The sequence below is a fragment of the Macrotis lagotis genome, chromosome 4 (genome assembly GCF_037893015.1).
Source record: "Macrotis lagotis isolate mMagLag1 chromosome 4, bilby.v1.9.chrom.fasta, whole genome shotgun sequence".
Classification (NCBI taxonomy): Eukaryota; Metazoa; Chordata; class Mammalia; order Peramelemorphia; family Peramelidae; genus Macrotis; species Macrotis lagotis.
The window spans coordinates 176,624,969-176,649,546 of NC_133661.1; the positions used below are offsets into that span (position 1 = coordinate 176,624,969).

The following is a 24,578-nucleotide window of genomic DNA, read 5'->3' on the forward strand; positions in this document are numbered from 1 at the left end:
CCATCAGGGTCTGGTCAGCTTGTTAGACTGAAATAACAATAATGGAGAACATTTATTAAGTGCATTCAATGTTGCTTGAGACAATTAAAGTCTAGATATGTTAAATGCCTACCCTCAGATTACAAAGTTAATTAGTGTCAAACTTGTATTTGGAACCTAGAATTATATCTTACTTTGCTTTAATTTTGCCCATGCTCAGTGCTCATGCTCAGTTTATTTGTATCCCCACCAATCCTATTCAATACATTTTTTTTCACAAATTAATTTGATCTTCAGAAGTCTGTCATTCAAATATATTACATGAGATGGGACTTAATAATTACTGTCCTGAAATACTGAAGTCACTCCATGAGAACCTGTTAGGACCAATGAATGCTCACTCATCTGTGAGCTGGGTGGATTTGTCTAATCCTTAATCTCCTTGAGATAATGTCTTATATGTACAAATAAAAGTACATACCTGTTCTCTTCTATTAGAATGTAAGTTCCTTGAAGCCTGTGACTATTTTGATTTTGCCTTTGTATCTTCAGCACTTAGCACAGTGCCAGACATATAGTAGATTCTTAATAAATTCTTATTAATTGATTACTAATCCCATCAGGGTCTGGTCAGCTTGTGAGACTGAAATAACCATAATGATGAATATTTGTTAAGTGCATTCAATGATTTTGGTCTTGGGGATACTAAGAAATAAAAAACAAAAATCTGTCCTTGCCTTGGAGGAGTTCACATTCTACTCAAGGGAAAATAAAATAATTTCCTAAAGTACTGGAATCACTTTGATTTATTAATTCCTTTACCCCCCATCACAAATCCTTTTCTTTGTTTTCTAACCCCCAACTTTCACTACTGCTACCTTTTCGAAAAAAATTACCAACCATATATTTAAAACTCATTCATTCATGTCCATACTCACACACAATAAATGATAGTGAAGAACAAAGCAGTTACTTCAATGAGCGGGGGGGGGGGGGAGGGGGAGATATATTGTAATTTCCAGGCATCATTATAGTAAATTTTAAGTTCTCTTAAATGAAAATCTCAGGACTCCTGTTGGAAAAGTACTCAGTCCTTAAATATTTCTCCAAATCGACATACAAACTGATTGAATACACTCACATCTCATCAGCTCCCTCAACCTTTCTGACTGGACCTTTTGACTGGAGGTCAGGACATGGACTCTAGGACCTCTATTTAAATAACTGGCTCAGTACAGTCTCCCCCCTCCCCTAAATTTTCCACCAGTTTCACTGCTCTTGGACCCTTGAAGTCTAATAACAATATAAATTTCCTAATTGTATCAATGCACACTGGGTGGCGCCAATGTCCTGGAGGGAAAAGATTCATATGCTTTGTGGAGGTCTTAGTATATAACTGCCAAGATACAAAGATCCTGAGTTGGGAGGAGTCATTCCTTCTGGCATATCCCCCCGGAAGTATGTCTGATATCCAGTTCCATCCTGAGTTGAGAGTCTCTAAAGGCAGCTTTTTCAAATCCCACCTTATAGTAGTGGAATTGTTAAAAATCCTTCTCCAAAATTCCATTTTCTAGCCAGGCACTCATGTACACCTGTATAAACAGTGAGCTTAGAGAAATAACAATAGTAAACATGTACGTTAACCTAATTCTGTTTTGTTCTTTCTTGAGATCAAACTCTAGAGGCTAACATTTATCCCATATTAGGACAAATTCTGAAGATAAACACTGTGTTTAAAGTAATTACTTTTTTGAGGCCAAAATTCATGGAGTTCATCAGGACCTTTTTGGAACTCTCCATCATGCTTCTGTGTCAGATCATTTCTTTCTCCCCTAACCCACTTCTCTTTGCAGCTTCCTTTTTGTGCTGTCTTCCCTCATTAGATATTAAATTCCTTGAAATCAAGAACTGTCTTTGTTTTTTTATATTTGAATCCCCAATTTTAGTGTAGAACTTGATATATAATAGGCACTTAATAAATGGTTGCCTTACTCATCTCTCCACTTGCTAATCGTTCTCAGTTCCAAATAAATAACTAAAAGAAGGATAAAGGCAAGAAGGAAAAGAGTAAGTGAATTCTTGGATCATCCAAACATTTTGTACTAGTCTGGTCTGACATCTTGGTATCAATGGCAATAGTCTGAATGTGACCAGAGTGGTTAAAAAAATATAAATGAAATGATTACCTTTGATCTTAGTTGGGGCAGCTTAGGTGGGACAGGGAATAGAGCACTGGCCCTGGAGTCAGGACAACCCGAGTTGAAATGTTGAAATCTGGCCTCAGAGACTTAATAATTACCTAGCTGTAAGACTTTGGCCAAGTCACTTAACCTCCTTGCCTTGCCAAAAAAAAAAGAAAGAAAAAGATTTGACTTTAGTTCTTGATTAAATTAAATATCTGAGGGTCTGGGTAGCTTGGTGTAAAATAGTATTGAACTTGACATCAGCTGACTTGTGTTTGAATCACAGAGGCAGGTGGATGGAAATGGAGGAAATAAAGATGATCTAAATGATACATAACAATATTATTATATTATACACACACCCATGTCTATTTAAAAAAAAAAACCTCTGTATGAGACTGCTCCCTGTGTCAGAGGAGTTTTAAAAGTAGAATTAGGTATTATGTTTGAGAGAAGAGCAACATTGAATCCTTCAATGGGTGGAAGACTCACTGAGTCTAGAAAAAATGGATTTGAACCATCTACTGCCCCATTTCCAGACCGGAGTAGTAGAGTGAATAAGGTGACATTCAGTTCCTTTCTTTCTTAGGTTCCTTTTTTTGAATGAAAGAATTAGTTTCTCTCTGATCTCTGGAAAGAATAATAATAGATGATGCTTATAAAGTACTTTAGGGCTGCAACGACCTTTACATTTTTAACTTATTTGGTTTTTACAACAGCCCTGTAGGTCTGGGAGAGTCTAATGGGTTGGAAATGGAGAGAGACAAGTGCAATCTTAGAGAAATGTTAGAAAGAATCAGAAACACAGGAGCAACGAGCAAAAGGGGGAAAAAAAAGAAAATAGAACTGAACTACAGCAGAGATGTTGAGTAGAGCATTTGCCCTTCAGGCATATCAGTACAGAAGATTTGGACTGACACCATCAATTGTACCCATCTACTGAAGAACTAAGAGAAATTCTAAGAAAATTGTCTGCTCTTTTCCCTATTTCCTCTCCCAGGGCTTATGAATAATCTGCTTCTTTATTCTCCAAGTGTATTAGGGCAATTTAAATCTTGCCTAGAAGAGGTCAGTGGTTAGATATAATATAATTAGAGATAGATATAAATGTAAATTAAAATGGACAGTCAAACTTTTATATAAATATTAGGAATTTTTCCTAACTGGCCACTCAGAGCAATGGTATTTATACTCAAGTTTTCATATAAAACAACCTTCGTAGAGCTCCAGAGAAGGTCCATATAGACCTTAGAGGTCATTAGATTGCCCCTAGTCTTAAAAAGAAATAATTATCATAACAGGATAGTACAATGCTGTGAGGTAGAAACTATTATTGTTATCCTCATTTTGTAGATTAAGACACTGAGACTCAGAAAGCTTAAGTGACTGACCATGTCCACTCTAGTAAATTTCAGAGACATACTTTCAACCCTGGTATCTCATGGATTCAAGTACAACATATGTTCCTCTATATCATGAAGTTGGGAGAGACAGGCAAAAAATGAAATTTCAAAATAGACGAAGTTTATTTTTGGCACTGAATTACCTCTATGTATTCTCTTATTTCTTGGAATCCCTTTTATTTTGTCTTCCCTGTCCCTCACCCCCAACATGAATCTTTTATATTTTAGTGCATTCTGGATGCCTAGGGAGAGGTAGAAGGCTAAACTTTCCTGGATCTAGTAATCCTTAGCACACATCTATTTATACCTGGACAACCTTGGCCAAATTACTTAATTTCTCTGGAATTTAGTTTCTTCTTGTTTAAAAACGAGGGGAGCTGGAAAAATGGATTCTAAAGTACTTTTTAGTTCTAAATCTATGCTCTTATGATTCTATGATCCAACGATTTATTCTTTCTTCAAACTTCATCCTACATCTTTGGAAGTTGCCCATGCCTCTCAGAAGGAGCAATAATGTAATACAGTGGAGTCAGATGTTCATGTCTTGGATGAATAATTTGTTATATATCCAAGGGCTCATTAATTTATAATTTAATCAATGTGTAATTTGTTTTAATAAGGATGTTCATTCTAACACAATACTTTATGTTTATGTTTTCTTTAAAAATTAAATAAGGTTATTGAATTTTGCTCAGAGGTCCCAATTTTCATATGTGTGTGTATAAATATGTGTGCATATGAATATAAAATCCACTGTAACTTCAAGGTATAGTGAAGTAGAAAACTTGGCTCAGTAAAAATTCATTATACTAGGTGTCAGAATATCTGGGTTCTAATTATGATTCTACCAGTGATAGCTGTATTATGGAAAAAATCTCTTATTCTCTTTTTTACAATTACAGATTTGCTTCAATGATCTTTAAAGTACTTTACAGGTCTATGGCTCATTGTTTTTTTAAAAATTTCCTCATATAGCTCAAGATATAGCTGTACCTTTAAAGTAGACCTTTAATGGTAAATGCCATTGAGGATTAGTTAATTTTTGTGACTGCTGTTATGTCCATCTCTTTGTGACCCCCCTTAGGAATTTTCTTGGTAAAGATACTGCAGTGGTTTGCCATTTCCTTTTCCAGCTTATTTTACAGAGGAGAATACTAAAATAAGCAGGGTTAATAGACTTACCCTAGGTCATTTAGTTACTAAGTGTCTGAGGTGACTCCTGACTCCTGACCCCAGGTGCAGTGCTCGAACCACTATGCAACCTAGCTACTCATTAATTGAATTAAATAAGGTTATTTGGCTTGATGAAGAGAAAATTTTGGAAATCTAAGATACAAATTTTCAAATGTTTGAAGGGTTGTCATACATAGAGGAATTGTTTGGTCTTTAACAAGTCATTTAAATTCTCTGAACCTCAATTTCCTCATGTGCAAAAAGAGAGGGTTGGATTAGATAAACTAGATTTTTTCCAGCTCTAACTATACTAAATTACAAGGATACTTATTTCTGATCAGGATGAGAAAAAAAATTTAGAAAGCAATTAGTGTGTTCATAAAATATGATGGATGACTAGAAGGAGTAGTGAGTCCTCTGATACTAGAGGTCTTCAAGAATTTGAAGAATTACCATTTGCTCAAGATGCTCTTGATGGAATTTATGTAGTAGAAATTTATGGAATTTATGAATTTTAAGGGTAGAAATTCAGCTAGATGGATTATAGCACCAAAGGAGACTTTAGAGATCATCTAGGAAAACTTAAATTTACAAATGAAAAATCTGAGACCCAGAGAGAGTAAGAACCTTGTCCATAGTAAAATACCCTTCTTATTCAAAGGTTTTATGATTCCACCCTTCTAGAATTCACTAAGGAGCGAGCATCTGGATTTCCAATAAAAAAACTTAAATTAATGTGCCAGAGAATACAACATTGAGTTGAACTTAGTCATTTATTTATTTAATCAAATGGATGCCACAATCCTCCCTTTACTGCATTAGTGATGGTTATAGTTGTGGGAGCCACAGGTTGCTGTTGCTGTTGTTTTCCCATCGAACTTGAATAAACATGAAAATGAAGGCAGGGTCTTCATGCAAGTGCATATTCAAAGGTTCCTTTGTCAAACTCTTCAACTTCATCTTCCCAAGTAGAGGAAGGCATACTACTATAGGGATCCAGTAGGATTTTGAAACATCTAATAATAAGAAGACCTAAGAAAATGCACAGAATTCCTACAAATGCAAAGCCTGTTTTTTGTTCCAGTGTCAATGAGAAAGCTGAAACTTTGTTGACACTCATACTGGATGGTCCGTTGCTATGGTGGATGCTACTCATCATTTGCTACCACATCGTTGCGATTCTTCATTATTCCTGCTGGTATCATATCTTGGCCTACACATACACACATACACAAATATAGTCAGTTTAGTTGTCATATTTTCTATGGCCTAATCATTAAAATAAGAAACTAAAAAATATTTAAAATCTTTTAACATAAAATATAAAAAACATTAAACACAAAGACTGATATTGATCAGACATCTTAGCAAATAATTTTTCATATTGGAATTAGATCATTTATTTTGTCCAGTCACAACAGAATAGACTATAAAATACTATAATACCCTTTGATGTGATGTAAAAATAGTATATGATATTATAATCTACACAATACTATAATATGATAGAATATAATACGCATAGTGACTGATCAGTCTTGTTGGTTGAATTTTGACAAAGTGGTCAATTAATCAGTGTTTACCTAGTTTATTTATTGCTTGTTTATTATTATTTATAGTTATAATCTATATTATATCTATATTATGTTATATATCTAATATCTACATTATATCAATACGTTCATCCTTTTATTCATTTATTTATTGTCCCTGGAACTATGCAGCAATATGAAGCTAAAACAATTAATTTATTAGTGGAAAAAGAATAATTAAACTGGTTAAATCTGTTAAACTAATTTTTTGGCATTAGGTAAATTAAGATGCTCAATTGTTAAATGACAACTTTACTTAAATCAACAGGTATTTATTTGTCTACTCTGTACTGGACATAATACTGAAATCTTGAAAAATGAAAAATCTGCCCTCATGGAGCTTACATTCTAACAGGAGAGTTTCCATCTGCAAATATAATTATGTATAACATAAGTCAGAATGCAAATTAATTTGGGAGGAGAGTCACTGGGAAATCTGGGAAGACTTCATGTAGAATGGGGAGCAAGAGGGCTGAGATTAGAAGAAAACTAGGGATTCTAATTGGAGAGAGGCAGTACAAAGACATGGAGACTGATGAAGGAAGAACACTTTGAACCATAGTGTACGTGAAAGGAAATCATGTATTAAACCTGAAGAAGTATATTGGAGCTAGGTTGAAAAAGATTTTAAATATCAAAGAGAAAAGTTTGTATTTCATCTTAGAGATACTATGGATTCAGCAGGTAAGTATATTTATCAGAGCAGAGGAATGACAACAGTAAGATTTATGCTTTAGAAATATCACTTTGTGGGTTCCTTCACTTGAATGAGACCTTTCTGACAGCATAGACTGCATCTTTGCTTTTCTTTTTATGCTCAGCATTTAGCACAGTTTCTGGCATTTAATATCTATTTAATAAATATTGCTGACTGATTGACTGAAGGATGAATTGGAGAAGGAAGAGATTTGAGGCAGAGAGATTGATGAACTGGAATGGTGACTGGGAATGTGAAGAAAAGTGGTAAGATGTAAAAGATGTGAAAGAATTATTTTGGTGACTGACCGGCTATGGGAAGTGAGGAACAGTGGTGAATCAAGGATGTCATTGAGACTGTGATCCTAGGATGACTAAAAGGATACTGTTCTCTTGACAAAATGTTGGATAAGGAGTAGATTTTAGGGAAAGACAATGAATTTTACTTGGATATACTGAGTTTGAGATGCTTATGGGACATTCAGTTTTAAATATCTTGAAAAGAGTTGGTGTTTAGGAATGGGGCTTAGGAGAGAGACTAGAGATATCGATAAAGGGATAAAGATCTGGGAATCATCTTATAGAGATGGTCACTGTGCTTATGGGGTTGGACGCTAATGGAGAGAAGCAGAGAGAGAGAGAGAGAGAGAGAGAGAGAGAGAGAGAGAGAGAGAGAGAGAGAGAGAGATGCTGAGAAAGAGAGATTGACAGAGTGTTTTCTGTACTTTCTACAACTGTCCTGATGAATAGCCTAATTGGACTTGTTTGATTGAATTGGCTGAATAGAACAGTTGCTTTGATCTCATGCTAGCATTGCCACAAAAGTTAAGCAAATTACCTAGATGATAGTTTGTCAAGGGGGAGAGTGAAATCTGCCTGCTGTTGTTCCAATGATTAATCCACTAGACTGCAGTATTCCCTTAAACAAAATCAACACCATTAAATTAGTCAAGTTGTTTGGTGACAACAGAATATGAAACACAGTACATTTGTTAAACTGAAACATTTTCTCCCCTGAATCAGAATGCAAGCTCCTTTATATTCCAGCTGCAAATTTGCCTATAATATAACCGAGTAGAGTGAATTTCTCTTGAGATCCTCAGGAAGATACAAATTACAGGAGTCACTCAGTACCTTGGAAGAAAAGTAAACTGAATTTATAAGTATTGAGTTTGTTTTTTAAAATATTTATTATTTATTTTCACATCACTACAACAGTTTTGTAAAAGTAAACATACCCTCCCCCGGAAGATAGAGAAACCTCAAGAAAAATAAAGTGAAAGAAAAAGAAAAAAAATGTGTTTCAGTATGTGTTCAGATACCATCTGTTTTGTCTTTGAGAAGGATTGCATTCTTTATCATGTCCATCAAGAGAAGTTGCTTCAATAATTTTTCCCACAGTTGCTAATTGTATTTCCTTCCATTCTATTCCTCTCCAGTCCCATTTATTCTATTCTCTCTCTTTCCTTTTACTTTATCTCTCTTCAAAATAGTGTTGTAACTTTCCCACTATCTATCCTCTCTTCTACCACCTACACCCCACTTCTTTCCCCCGTCCCCTTTCTCTCATCGCTTTCCTCTCCTTTTTTTCTAAGGTAAGATAGATTTCTATATCCTTTTGAGTGTGTATTGTTGTTCCCTCTCTGAGTCATTGCTTAATGAGAATGATGGCTCAATCATTCCCCCTCACTTTCCCCCTTCCACTAGCTTTTTACAGGTATATAATTTGTGCCCCTTGTAGTTTTGGTTTTGAAAGAGTTAAAGGTTTTTAATAATTAGGAAACAGGGAAAATAAAATAAGTTCAAATAAGAAATAGGCAATTCACTAAATCTTTGTAAACCAAATGTTATTATCTGCAAATTGGGGATTATAGATAGTATCTCTCCCACAGCATTTTTAGGAAGCTAAAATAAGATAATTCTATGTACCATATATAAATTATAGAAATTATTAGTGACTGCACTGCTTATAACTTAAGTGAGCTGAGTCTAGGGAAAATTTTTTTTTAAAGATAACAAAGATGACTTTTAAAGCTATCTGAGAATGAGATGCTTCATCTCTCAACTATGGATAATTTCACTACTTCCTCCTTGCCTGGAATTCTCCTGCTCCTTATCTCCATGACCTTGCTTCCCTGCACTACTTTGAGTCTTAGCTAAAATCTCAAATTCTACAGGAGCCTTTTATGATCTTCCTTAATGCTAGGCTCTTCCTTTTGTGATTATCTTTGATTTGTCTTAGCTGTATCTTATTTGTAAGTAGTTGTTTATGTGTTGTTCTCCACCAGACTATGAGCTCTTTGAGAATCTGACTAGTTTTCTTTTGTTTTTCTTTATATCCCCCAGCTCTTAGTACAATGCCTAGCGAAGAAAAGTGTTTAATACTTACTGACTGACTGATTGACTGTCTTCTGATTATATGCTTACTGAACTTGTACTTGGAACTCTCTCTCTTAGTTCCTAAAACTCCTGCTATCTCCCCCTGAAGCCAAACTCCCTTGTCTGAACCACTCAGCTACCCACTTACCTAGGATCACCATGGATCATCTCTCTTCTATGCAAATCTGAGTGAAATACATCTCAAAGTGCAGATGCACTTGCAAAAATAACATCAGGGCTATTAGTATTCACATTTAAAGTCTTAGAAAATTGAATGAAGACCCAAGATAGTAATAAGTGAATGATTTTCCAATTTTCAAAGAGCAAAAATAAAGGTAAATCTTAAAAATTATTTCCTGATAACCTTAACATTGATCTCTGGCTAAATTCTATGATATTCTTGAAAGGAAAGTTTCTTGGAATTTAGAAAGTTGCTTATTGACTCCAAGTATAATACATCTTAAGTATCAAGACTTTCAGACCACAATATACAAAGCTAACCTACTTAGTCCTCTAACAAAACAAAGTCTTTTCTGAATAGTTTGATAAATCAGTTAAATGTCATTTAGTATGGCAGTGAAATGTGGACTAAATGGTAGCATTGTTACATGGGTTGAATGAACGATTTTAAGAATGTTACTTAAGATTACCTATCAAGGATTATTTTCTTGAATCTGAGCTGCCTTACATTCTTATTAATCATTTTGATGAGGACATAAAGAAATTATTTTCACAGATAAGCTAATACCAACAATAATATAATCAGGATTCAAAAACAACAGACCCAAACTAACATTATAAAATTTAACAGAAATAAATGTGAGCCTTAGTTCATTTGGACAAAAACAAAGATAATTTTAACTGACAAACTTTTTTTTAAGACAACATAATCTTAGCCTACTTTAATGGAAAATAGTACCTAACTCACATAGGGAGTAATATTTTCATCATTTCTTCACTTCTACCATATCTAGAGCATAATAAAAATTTCTGGGTATCACATTTTAAGAGTGAGAATGACAAACTAGAGTTTATCTGGAAGTGGGTATCCAGGATAATGAGAGCTTTGGAATCCACATCATTTCAGGGGGAAAATGAAAGAATTTGGAATGTTTGACCTAGAAAACAGAAGAATAGGAGCAGTGAGGTGGTGCAGTGGATAGAGCACCAGCCTTGGAGTCTGGAGTACCTGAGTTCAAATTTGACCTCAGACACTTAATAATTGCCTGGCTGTGTGACCCTGGGCAGGTCACTTTAACCTCATTGCCTTAAATAAAAGCATTTTAAAAATTAAAAAAAGAAAAGAAAAGAATAATAAAAAACAAGAGAATAGTCTTCAAGTATTTGAAAATCTATGTTGTAGAAACAGAAATAAACTTATCCTGTATAACTATCAGCAATAAGTGATTTAATTATATGAGGAAATCAAGAGCCAAGAGAAGAAAAGACAGCAGAAAAGCTTTTGGATGAAGATCAAGAGAGATCTTGGATATGGAAATATATGAAAGAAATATAACTAGATTTAGACAAAAATAAATAAGAAATGTAGGGAATATATCTGAAATCTAGCAATAGAGGCATGATATAATAGTTCTGGTTTATTTTAATTATCCAAATATCTAATCTTTTACTCTCCAGTCATTTCAGTCATGCCTGACTCTTTCTGACCCCATTTGGGGTTTTCTTGAGAAAGATACTAGAGTGATTTGCCAATTTCCTTCTCCAGATCATTTTACAGATGAGGAAACTGAGGCAGACAGGGTTAAGTGACTTGCCCAGGGTCACACAGTAAATGTCTGGGGCCAGATTTGAACTCATAGTGACTTCAGGCCCAACACTCTATTCACCACACCATCTAGCTGTTCTGCATGGTAAATACTAATTTCTTAATTTGCCTTAATGATAACTTCATCCTTCAAAAGGTGGAAGAACTGAGAGCAATTTTTACTCTTACTTCTCATAAAAAGTTTAAGTGATTTCTGTAATGAAATACAAGAAACACAACATCTTAGAAGAAAGGAAATGGGTATATTCTGACATCAACCTTAGATTTTAATTGAACAGATTTCAAAGGCTTTAGAAAAATAATAGATATGAACCCATGAATTGATTCTCTAAGGGGAAAATTGGCTCAAAAAGTCTGGGAAACTCTCAAGAATGAATACTTTGAAGACATTAGGAGCAATAATTCCCATATGAAAGAAAAGAGGAGTTGTCTAAGAAGACTAATCCAGATCCCATGAAAACTCATCGATCATCTTAGATATTTAAAAAAAATGTTCATAAGATGACATAAAACAAAAGCAAGTAACAGAGGATGAATAAAAATGGTCATATAAGAATAGTGTCCGGAGTATTAAAACTAAGAATGAGTTGAAATTGATGATTAAAGATAACAATAATAAGAGTTTTTTAAAATTATATTCAGGAAAAGAGAAGGATCAAAAAATGTTATTCAGGTGGATTAGATGATAAAAGACAATAGGAGAAATGGCAGAACTACTGAAATTTTAGTTTACTATGAAATTTTACTTTACTTATATTTTCTATGCCAGGAAGAATGATCTTTAGAATGGAAATCCTTGAAAATAATTTCTAATAAGAAGTGTCACACCAAGATAAATAGGGAGATAATAAAACAGTATTTAGCTACCCTTGATGAGGTTAGGTTACCAGACAGACCAGATGAACTATAACTTGGGGCAATAAAGCTGCTAATTAACATTTACATAGCACTTTAATGTTTGCAAAGCACTTTAAGTACTAAGGTATTAAAAAATTTGCCATCCTTGATTAAAGTCACTTTCAATAATCTTTAAAAGATGATGAAGAGAGTCTCTGAAGTTCTGGAAAAGGGCTGATCTTGATCTGATCTACAAAAAAAGAAAAAAAAAACTTGAGGGATCTGGGGAAAGGGTAAAGTCTATAACTATAGACTAGTGAGCTTGACTTCAATTCCTGTCAAAATTCTAGAATGGACTAATAAAGAGATAGTGAACACCTAAAAAGAAAGCAGTGATTTCAATATTTCAATGAGCCAGAATAGCTTCATCAAGAATAGGTTGTGCTGGACAACTTAGTGGATAGAGCACCTGCCCTATAGTCAGGAGGAACTGAGTTCAAATTTGGCCTCAGACACTTAATAATTACCTAGCTGTGTGACCTTGGGCAATCATTGCCTTACAAAAATAAATAAATAAATAAATAAGAATAAATTGTGCCAGGCTAACCTCATGACATGCTTACTAAGTGGATTGATCATAAAATACAGTAGATTTAGTTTACCAATAGTTCAGGAAAGTATTAGGACTTTGGGGGCAGAGAAAGGAATGAATATTTATTAATTCCTAATGTGAATAGAGTGCTGGTCTAGTGTCAGGAAGACTCATTTTCCTGAGTTCAAATCTGGTGTGAGCTACTTACTACCTGTGCGACCCTGGACAAATCACTTACCCCTTTTTGCCATAGTTTCCTCATTTGTAAAATGATCTGGGGAAGGAATTAGCAAACCACTACAACAACTTTGCCAAGAAAACCCCATGGATAGCCACAGCATGTTATGGTTCACGGGGTCACAAAGAGTTGGACATGACTGAATGACTGAACAACAACAACAGACAATCATTTATTTTAAAGATATTCAGTTCATGGTACTTGGATTGTGGTTAACCTGTGATTTTCACTCTCTGGACACAATGGGAAAGTACACACAATACAGAGAGACTGGCCATTCCAATTTTAAAGAAAGAGAACATTCTAGTCTATTAAGCTAATCCAGTGGAGGCTATTCTCACTCATATGATCTGGGAACTCAAGGAAGCAGGGCTCCTCCATTTTGGACAATCTAGATAAACACAAGTAAGTCCCAAACCCCTTTACATATATATTAAGATCAAACTAAATTCCTTGGTAGATGCAACATAGATAACTGTATTTAATCCCAAGTGAAGGACTTTTGAGTAGAAAAAGAAAATTGATTTAGTGATTATATGAAGAATAGGTTGGATATGTGAAAAGCTAGAAAAGACACTATTTTTGAGGGTAATCCATCAATGATGTGATTGCTGTTGCTTGTTCTTCATTCTAAAAGAAGAACATGATATCAGGGAAGTCATGCCATGACATGCAAGTGAATTGGATTTAAATGGGGAAGTTGCTGTGCAGAATCATCAACCTCACTTTTTCCTCTGGAGTCATGTAGGTTCAGTGGCCAGATATGGAACACAATGAATGGAGATGGCCCTAAATGCAGTGGGAGATCCCGACTTTTTAAATTATGATAACACTTGAATAAAGGACTCCTCTCTAGGAATAAAAGAGAAGAGTAAGATGGAAAAGATGATATAAAGAAATGTTGCTAGGATCTGATTGATTAGGTATGGAGGCAAGGGAGGCAAGGTTAGGTGACAGAGGCAGTAGGTGGTACAGTAATGAGAGTATTGACCCTGAAGTTAGGAGAACCTTGACTTAAATCAAACCTCAGACATTTACTATGTGACTTTGGGTAGGTTACTTAAGCTTTTTTGACTCAGTATCCTGGTTTGAAAAATGAACTGATAAAGGAAATAACAAACCACTTTAGTATCTTTGTCAGGGAAACTTCAAATGAGGTCCTGAAGAATTGGACAGAACTGAATGAGACAACATGTAAAAAAAAAGACAGAAAAAGACAATGTGACTCCAGGATTTCAAGCTTCAGCAACCAAGTAGTAACAGCACTATTCACAGAGAAATTAAAATTAGCAAGTGATAATGATGAGTCCAATTTTATATATGCTCATAATTTAGCAATTTTGATGCAGCAAAATAAAGAAGTTTACTAGGTAACTAATTATAGAGGACTAGATGTGAAATAAATAACAAGAATATAGATGTTAAGAGTCATATTATACTTCTAGAAAGAGGTCACAGCTGAAGTTTTATGAGTGAATTCTCTAGAAGGAAAAACATAGAGCAAAGGACAAAAGACCTTTTATCACTCCACCTATGGATATTCTCTAAGAAAGCCAGAAAATGGGTTGGATAAGAAGAGGATAGTTTAATTTCATGTCATAGATGTTAAAGGAAAAAATTCATATAGGAAGGGATAGTCAAACATGGAGCTTCAAAGAGAATGAGGAGAAAAGTCATAAGATTTGGCAATTAAGAGATGATTGATGATTTTAGAAAGTAGAAAGTAGAACAGCAAGATTTGAGGAAGTTAAGGAGTGAATGGATTATCAACAAAGATATCACAATTTTCAGAAGGTTATTGGTTGCTTTTTATTTTGGTGGGGGTAACCAGACTTGTGATTTTCTTTCTATTGGGTAAACTTCTTCAACAGTTCAAATCAACACATGATTGGCAATGAAAGTTTTAGATATTCTCCAGTGAAATAATTTAAATGACTTGCTTAGGGTCAGGAACTAGTATTTGTCAGTCAGGACTTAAATCCAGGTCTTCTTGATTTTGCTGCATTGAACTGAATTTCTTAAATTGAGTTGAATCATCATACACTCACCCTTCCTTCCCAAAAGATGAGATATTCCTAATTTGTGAGGAAAAGGTACTCTCTTTATCTATGTTCTCAACTCATTCTTTGTTTCTTCCTCTAGGTCTAGAATCTTAATAATAATTGTTAAGATTTACAGCAATTTAAGGTTTGCAAAGTACTCTACAATTGTGATTTTATTTTATTTTATCTTCACTATCATCTTGGGAGTTGGGTATTATTAATATTCTTATTTTGCAGACAAAAGAAATCGAGGCAGACAGAGGGTAAGTGACTTTCCTGGGGAAAGACCAAGTGTCTGAGGCTGAGTTTCAACTCAGATTTTCATGACTCCAGGTGCCCTAATACTTTGCCATCTAACTACCCTTACTTCAGCACCTCTCTCTCATTTAAGCTCTTTCTATCCTTTCCCACTGATTCCTCATCTGCCAGAAAGCATGCTAAGATATCCCTGATTACCATTAATATACTTTTCTTGAACTTTTTATCCTATATCTCTCATTCCTTCCTTCTCAAATTTACTGAAAAAAATTATTTATACCTAATGTCTCTATTTTTTCCACCATACATTCTCTCCTCAATGTACTTTAGCAGTTTGACCTTTGCTACCCACTTCTTTACTGAAACTGCATTTTCTAAGGTGACCAAGAATCTAATTACCAATCCCATTACTCTTTTTTCCAGGCCTCATCTTCAATTTCTCTGCAATATTTGGCACAGTAGAACACCACACTCCCTTTTCTTAAATATATTGGGTCTTCCCTTGATTTCAGAGATGATATACTGTTGCTTCTTGTGTTAGCCTTAAAGGTAGATTCTTCTCCATTTCCTCTGCTGACTTCTCTCTTTCAAACTCCTTAAGTTGTTTGTATCCAAGGGTCAACACTACTGGCAATTTTATGTATTCTCTTAGTTTTAGTTATTCCATCCTATACAGATAACTCCTAAACTTACATACCTAATCCTGATCTCTCTTTGGAACTTCAGTGCAGTATATCCAACTCCCCCCAAAACATTTATACCTGCATGTCCCATTTATATTTCTAACTTTCCATGTACCAAACAAAGCTCCTTCTCATAAGCCTAAACCTGTTCTTCCTGCTTGCAATTATTTCCTGTCTCTGGCAAAATCATTCTCCCTGTCTTCCATACTGACAGTCAGTGCCAAGAACATTGGAAATGCAGTCTCTGAAACTGTTTTCTAATCTTTAAAATCAAGATAAAATAATACCTGCAGTACCTACACCATGGAGTTATTTCAGAAATTCAAATGAGAATATGTTCTTTAAAAAAACATTTTGCAAGCTTCAGGTGCTTGTGTATGCCAGTTATTGTGGAGGATGGGGGGAGTGATGACAGAAAAGTTGATCAAAGGACTGCTGATAATCTTATTTTCCCTTATTTCATTTGATGAAATAAATGATAGGAAACAAAGGAAGGAAATAGAGGCGACAAGGTGTTTTAGTCACAAAGAATGTGTAAAGAAGTGTTTATATTTGTGAGATATGAAAATATTGTTCAATCAAACTTGATGGAATTAAAGGGCACATAACCTTTAAAATACAAGAATCTCTAAGGAATCAGGAGACAGTCAGAAGAGTGAGCATTCAGGAAATAGAGAAGAGAGCCAGGATATGAAACTTAGGGTATGCTGGTAAATGTTTAACAACTGGCCCTCTGGGTAGTGTGTGTGTGTGTGTGTGTGTGTGTGTGTGTGTGTGTGTGTGTGTGTGTTTGTGTGTGTGTGTGTGTGTGTGTGTAGGAGGGAATACATAACTATACAAAGCAACACACATTAAAGTTTAATCTGAATTGCCAATTTTTATCACTCCCTTAACTTTATAGTCTAGACTCTGGTCTAGACTATCAAAAAAAAATAAACCAAGCCCTCATTTTCAGTGTTTACTGATTTTAGAAGGGTTGAACAGGCTCCAGCACATCTCTGAACATTGATCTTGAGAAAGAATCACTCAGCCTTTTGAGAGGATTTCCCCCCCCTTCTCTGCATCTTCCCCCTCCACCATTACCAATAGTCTTGCAGAATTAGCTACTTGTCCAGTAGGAGATATACTCAGAAAGGAGTAAGTATATCAGGGCACCAGGTAGATCAAAATGCCCAGCTGAGATAATCTACCCAGAGAAAGGCATGAGGATACCATGAGAAGAGAAGGGATATTGAGCCCTGAAACATCAGAATTGTGAATTGCCTTGACTATTTAATGGTTCCTAAATGTGAGCCTTCCTATTAATGTACTCTGGATGTACACTAGATTTATTAGCATATATACTAGATGTTTGCTAACTCTTCTTATGGAAACTGGGTGTCTTTGTGGGTGACTGTACCCCAAGATTACTGCTCTTTTGATGCCCTCTCAATCAGTACATGTTCTCTGAGCTAATTGTGTCATCTGGCCGACTATTAAAAGTTCATTCAATGGTAGGGACTTGTGAGTTATCATTTTAGTAATATGGAATATGGGCTAACCATTCACCTGGAGATACAACCTGTAGAGATGAAGCCATACTATTATGTTTATAACTTAGGGATCATTTTTTTATCTTAACTCCCTCTCTTATGTTCAATAAATTGTCAAGTCCTTCTGATGGTCAAGTTAACTCTGAAGCATCTATTGCACTATTTCTTCTACAATAACACTAGTACAGGTTCTTGTTGCTACATACCTAAGCAAGATGTCACATGAAACCAGATAATGGTGGCTCATGAATGTACTAAGAGGGAGCCACTGAATATTTTTTAGTGTAGGTGTGATATTACCAATTGATCTGGCAATTGACCAAAATAGAAGAGAATAGAAGTGGGAAGACTTGTTAGAGAATTATTACAGAAGTTCAGCTTTTTTATGTAATTCTTTCTTTTTTTTTTTTGGCATGTTGAAAGAAATGCTTGTGTTTGCTAATGTTGATTTTTGAAGTCACAGTAAGAAATAAACTATGAACTTCTTTTACATAGTTTGTTTTAAAGAAATGTCTAGTATATCTACATAATTTAACAAGATATTGACAAAATTGTATTTTGCTACACATCTGTGAATTTAAAAATGTTCTATTCATTTCTTTTTAAACATCTTTGATTCCCACTAACATACTCCCTCTATTTCCTTGTAACAAATATGTATATGTGTGTATATATATATATATATATATATATATATACAGATAGGTAATATCTGCATATTATATATAGTATATACCCATATATTGGAGAGAGATATGTATAAAAGAGAAATATAAATTAATACAACTCTGGGTTTCTATCTCATACCCATAAGATTGGTATGGAAGAAAAGTGGAAAATAGTTATCCTATTAAGTTTTTTCTCATATTATTATAATTTCTGACATTCTTTAGTCTATCAATACTGACTTAATTTTTGCCCTCAAAAATGTGCCATGAAACTGCATAATTTTCTGTTTTTTCCTTATACATTTCTTTCCCTCTGTACCAACTGAATTATTGCCAATCTCTTATCCCTTTGAAATGTTACATACTTGCAGTAGAAATTCTTTCCTTTATTGTATTTATGCCTCCAGGATCTAGTACTATCCTTACAGAATGTGTTTATTAAATACTTATTGATTGGTTGAAATAATCATTTCTTTTTTTAAAAGCTTCCTTTATTCCCCTTGATGGTAATGTCCTTTCCCCTTGGATTCCTTATAATATCTTGTCATACACTTACCTCATGCACTAATTATATATTGTTAAATCTATAATTTTATCTCTCAGTGTTAGACTGTAAGCTCTATAAAAGTCTATCTTATTTAAACTTTTTCCTCTGTGAATTCCTAAGTCCTCAACTGAAAGTTTTTCACAAATATATATTTAATAAATTTTGCATATGTTGAAGATCAAAATGGAGCTCTTTTCTCTGAGGTTCAGGCTAGTCTGAAATTTTCAAACAACCAAAAAAAATTTTTTTGGGGGGAGAAGAAGAGTATTTTTGTATAATAAGAAATTTCTTTAAAGAGAAAAAAAAATGAAACTATATCCTGAATCCTGTTAACTTTAAAAAAAGTGACACAAAACAAGAAGATAACAAATTAAAATACCATGACATAAAGAGTTCATAAAAATCTGCTTGTTATCTTAGGCCTTATTTATTTCAGCAAAGAAAATATAGCCAACATATTCAATTTCTTTTTAGGGGATATTTTGACCTGGAATATCTAACGATCTCAGTTTTCCGTTTTACTTGTTCTGTATGAAGGTAAGCCTCAGAGGGCAATACTCAGTTTACTTTTTTGAAAATTTCCTCCTGAATATTATCAGAGTGGTCCCTCACTACTACTGAAAAGTAACTTATGATGAACTAATTCACATTAAGAGAAACTGATATGAATTACAACAGAGAGTTCCTAAAAGGCAGTAGAAAATCTAAAAATCACCTGCCAATTTTTAATGAAAGACATATCTAGCTTTTTAAATCATTGATAGAAATGGAAAAGAAAAATTCTAAAGTTTTGCAATATGGCCTAAATCAAAGGCTTTAAAATTTTACCCATACTAGAGAGAAGGCAAATAACCTGAACTCTAAGGAACTGAGGAATATAACATTAATCTTCTGAGGGAAAAGATCTTCAGAATAATTCATAAGTATACAAAAAATACATTAATCAATCCATCTAGGAAGAGTGTTCTATAGAGATACACATAGGTAAAAATATATTTCAATATAATTAATTTTTTGTAATCCCATGGATTTTGTTTTATGAAATTAAAAATTATTTCTCTAGAAACTTGTGGGATCAAATAGAGTCCATGACACAAACAATGGCTAAGAATCACTGATACTAGAGCTATATTTAAAGATAAAATAAAACAAAATCTTAAAGAGAATCAAATAGAACATAAGCTGTGGGGAGGGGAGAAATAGAATTTAAAAAATAAAACATTTGTAGGCTATGCTGTTACCCAAATGAATAGAATGTAAATTTTGTAGTGTTCATTAAGAGGAGCTTCCATTAATCCTTTTTTAAAATTAAGATTGAAAAACTTTTATAAAAAAATCTGCTTTAATTATATTGTTTTGACAAAGAATAAAAAGTGAAGTCCCGTGTTAAAACATATTCTCAGGAATATTTGCATATATATGTATAATACATTCTAACATTGATTAGGTGGATGATCTGAGCAAAAACTATTATTCCCCACTGGCAGCAAATATAATTGTCATTCATTGGAAACAGAGTTTTGATGAGTCATAGGAGTGGGCCCCAATGGTCCAATGGTTGTCAGGGTCCATTAATTTCACTCAGTTGCTAAATACTTAGCAACTACTGTAAAAAAAAGTACCAAATAGAAAAATAGATTGCATTTTTCCTGATGGGGAATATATATCATAGTCATTCAGTAATTATTTACCTTACTTTTTTAATGCATCTTTTAAACTTACAGAAGAAAGCTTCCAAACAAAGATAGATTTACATTTTTATCTAATATTTTGATTTTAGTCATTTGTGAATATTAGTTATTTCTGATGAAATGAACTTGTTAACTAGGCTATTTTTAAATCAATTTTCATAAATTGATACAATTCACTTTCATTTGAATCATCAATAATACAAAACATTTGAGATTAATACTGAAAATAAAATACCTAATTGGTTTTAAAATAAGAAATTACTTTAATCAACAGGTTTTTCCCCTCCCTAGATATCCATAAGAGGCTTTCCAACATTATCCCTGAAACCAATGAAATTAGGTTGTAGAGTAATTTAATATTCTGAATGAGAGATACACTCTCACCATGCAAATGAAAGAAGACACTGCATTATTTCATATAATGAAATATAGACTCAAATTAAACACCACCACTACCACAAAAAATGCAAAGATTATTAAATCCTATGAAAGGTACAGAGGCAAAGTTATTCCCAAGCCATCTTTACATAGAGCTTGTTTATCGATTATGAGGTATGAGTATCTCAGAATCAAAGGAAAACCTGAAAATACAAACCTAGATGTCTTCATCTTGATGTAGTGTAAAAGTTTCAGGGCTTCCCAGGGACCTAAAATCTCAGGATTTGGTAAGATCCATTCAACAACAGTCCCCGAACTAGATCCCCAGAGTTCTCTCTTGAGAGAGTCTGGAGGTGGTCCCTATCCATTTTTTTTCAAGGCAGCAGAAAACTTGAGAATTATCAAGGTATCTTATGGTTAGAAACCAAGACCTTCATTATCATTCTGCCTTGCTTGTCCTTAATTCATTCATTCTCTCTGTCTCTGTCTCTGTCTCTGTCTCTGTCTCTGTCTCTCTCTCTCTCCAGATTAAACTGAAGAAGCATGGAAACTTCCTACAAAACATTACGTGAGAAGCATCGACAAGATGACTGCACACAACACAAAACACACACAAACACACACACACACACAGCAGTAGCAGCAGCAGCAGCAGCAGCGTCAGCAACAGCAACAGCAGCAGCAGCAGCAGCAATAGGGTTCTTTTCCCTAGAATCTGGCTTCTCTGGGCTTGCAGACCTGTTTGCTTCAGAAAAGTAAGATGCTGAGGATATGGAGCTAGATCCATGCCCTCCCTGTCTATTCATGCAGGGGATGGGAAGAAAGTTACTTCACAGGCAGCAATATCTCACCTTCCATGCTTGTTGCCATGGAGATGAAATCCAGCGAGTTGACTAAAGTGTTTGCAGGTTTCTCTGTATTAGATGATCTGTTTCAGGAACAATACAAAAGGCTTATTCTAAGGTACCTGCGTGGAATCTTCCCTGGCCTACGTGTGTATGTACTTATCTGTGTGTTTGTGTATATGTGTGTGGGAAAGAGCAGGTGAGAGCTGTCGTCGATTTCTATTTGTGTGGAAATGTATATATGTGTACGTTTGCGTATTTTTCTCTGCGTGGGTGTGTGTAGGTATTTGTGTGTGGGTATGCGTATGTCTGGGTCTGTGTCTGGCTGTGTATGGGAGGAAAGAAAGGGGTGGGAACTAAATAGGGAAAGGAAGTCTGGGCTACATTAGCAACAGGCTTGTGTATCTTTTAATAATTCTCCAGTTCTGAAAAAAATTGAGCTCATTTCCATTTATGTCAGACACCTCAGGTTAGCAATTAGGGTTCATCATTGCATTGACTTCCTGAAGCAGCAGGGATCTAATTAATTTATTGCTAGAAATCCTCTTTAGATCTCCTGCTATGTCTCTGGTATTATTCTGTGTGACGAGGCAATATCTTGCAGTCTAAGTTGAGCTAGTACCTCCTGAGCTTAAACAACCAAAAAAAAAAAGGTCTAGCTGAGAACAGGATGCGTCATTTTGACCTCTCAATCCTTTCTAAGGACAAAAAGGGGAGGAAGGATGATGAAGGAAGGAAGGAAGGAAGGAAGGAAGGAAGGAAGGAAGGAAGGAAGGAAGGAAGGAAGGAAGGAAGGAAGGAAGGGAGGAAGGAAGGAAGGAAGGGAGGGAGGGAGGAAGGAAAAGAAAGGAAAAGGAAAGGAAAAACAACAAAAAATGCGTGTTTAAAAAAAATTCCTCACAACTGCATATGATTGGGCGCTGTTGGTGGTGCTGAAGCTGTTTGCTTAGGTTCAAAGTAGAGGACAGTTTTGTAACTAAGGACAGATTTAAGCTGAAGGACATAGCTAAAGGACATGCATAGTATCATAGGCTTAAAGCTTAAAGGGAATGAAAAGATCGCCTATTCCAAACCTTTTTTCTTTTTTTACATGAGAAAATTGAGCCTCAGAGAGGTAAAGTGGTTACCTAAAGTCAGATACCAAGCAGCAAAAAAAAAAATAAAATAAAATAAAAAAAAATCAGAATTTGAATCTAGATCTCTTAATTTCAAATTTAACAGTCTTTTCACTGTTCCTATTATGTCTTTGATATTATTTGAATGAAATGGTTGATATTGACTTTCAAATCCTTATTTCTGGCATTTCAGAGTCTATAAACTTACAAATTTAATTTGAATATTCCCTGTGTTTTTCTCATTAGTCACACATTGCACAGTCTTTAGAGAGCATTCTGAAGATCAGGCTTTTATGAAGTTGTCTCTTAATATGCAAAATGGGGAAGCTTTTTCCCAAGAAAAAGATTCAGATTTTATTTTGGAATACATAGGCTGCACTTGCATGCTTCTTACTAAGTAATCTTTCTCTCTCTCTCTCTCTCTCTCTCTCTCTCTCTCTCTCTCTCTCTCTCTCTCTCTCTCTCCCCCAATAAAGATGGACTCCCCTTCTGTTTAATTTGTAATATTAGAAAATTGCATAGGGCAATGAGTGCTTAAGTAACTTGTCTATGGTCACATAGTCAGAAATAAAGCTTGAACTCATGTTTTCCCAACTCAATAAAAACCCCTCCATATCCACTTTTTCATAGTCTATCATAAAATACCTTGCATATTTTAAATAAATACTGATACCTTCATCCTCCCCTCTAATTTGCTTGGACACCATTCTGGTGCTTTCTTTGAATTCCTTTGCAAGGTTTCCTATCTATTTTGATTACACAAGTCTATAAGTTACAAATATTTACAGACTTCTCCCAAATATTGGTTTTCTTCTTCTGACTTATTACTGATGTTCAATAGCTAGGAATACATACATTGATGCAGTTTCACAGTATTTTCATGTTTCAAAGTTTAATAATTATGCAAAAATGGAAATAAAATAACCTATCTCTTCTTATATTTTAATAAATATGACTTTCTCAGTAACCGTTCACTCTCAAAGAAGACCATGACATCATGTGATGTCATAATAGGAATCAGGATGACAGGAGATGGTCCTGGATGAGAGGCAATAAGGGTTGAGTGACTTGCAAGTCATCCTGACCCATATCTGGCCACTGGACCCAGATGAATCTGGGAGGAGAAATTGAAGTTGGTGACTTGGCACAGTACCCCCTCACTCAAATCCAACTCACATGCTTGTCATGGTATCACCTTCCCTGACATCATGTTCTTTGAGAACAAAAGGGAATAAGTAAGACTTAAAAGTTCTACTATTACTTTAAAAATTGACTGATTGAGATTGGCTTTTAAAATTTGAGTTTGAAAGGTAAAGTGATACTAGGTGCTTGCATTTGCCCATATTGAATACTAAGTACCATGTTTGCTCTTCATATAAATTTTCACCCTGTTCATACTATTTTATTTTTGACTCCAGTATGCTTTTCACACTGAAGGTATCTATCCATAATTCTTAAAAAAATGAAAGCCCAAAATAGACCAGTACAAGCCCATAAACTGTTTCATTAAGTATGAACTGATTCTATTACCTCTTAGTAGCTAATTGTTGGCGTTTGTTTACTAAATAGTTGGTGGCCTTGCCTTGCCTTGCCTTTTGGTATTAGTTATGGCTCCATGTATGTATGTTTGGGAAAAAAAATTGAATGGGAAGAGAAGAGTGGGGCCTATTTCCTTTGTAAAATTGCACTGTTCTTTTAATGATCTCAAACTTTCTTTTGAAACAAAAGCTTATCTGATTAACAGGAATATTCTTCTGGTGGTATTTTATGGCTGTGAAAACAAGTTAAGAAATACTTAAATGGCAACAGAAAATGCACAGTATTTTGAGAAGGCTGCAAAATAAAAGAGGAATTATGCAGAAGTGTAATAGATATCCATTTATAGAAAAAGGTGGCTGACCATGTAGTGAGTGTGGAACATAGACTGATGGAGGGTCTAGGTGCTCCAATGTCAAGAGAGC

General features: G+C 34.6%; 1 protein-coding gene across 1 annotated transcript; it reads right to left on the reverse strand.

Annotated features, from left to right (window-relative positions):
* Positions 1 to 5,492: 5,492 nt before the first annotated feature.
* Positions 5,493 to 21,587, reverse strand: CTXN2 (cortexin 2). Its single transcript, XM_074234753.1, has 2 exons — positions 21,509 to 21,587; positions 5,493 to 5,951 (listed from the first exon to the last, which is right to left on the reverse strand). The coding sequence occupies exon 2, from the start codon at positions 5,895 to 5,897 to the stop codon at positions 5,649 to 5,651; it is 249 nt and encodes an 82-aa protein (XP_074090854.1). The 5' UTR covers positions 5,898 to 5,951; positions 21,509 to 21,587; the 3' UTR covers positions 5,493 to 5,648.
* Between the last annotated feature and the right edge of the window lie 2,991 nt (positions 21,588 to 24,578).

What these genes read in the sequence shown, in the direction of transcription:
- CTXN2 (XM_074234753.1), bottom strand. Translation starts at nt 5,897, where the DNA reads ATGATGAGTAGCATCCACCATAGCAACGGACCATCCAGTATGAGTGTC.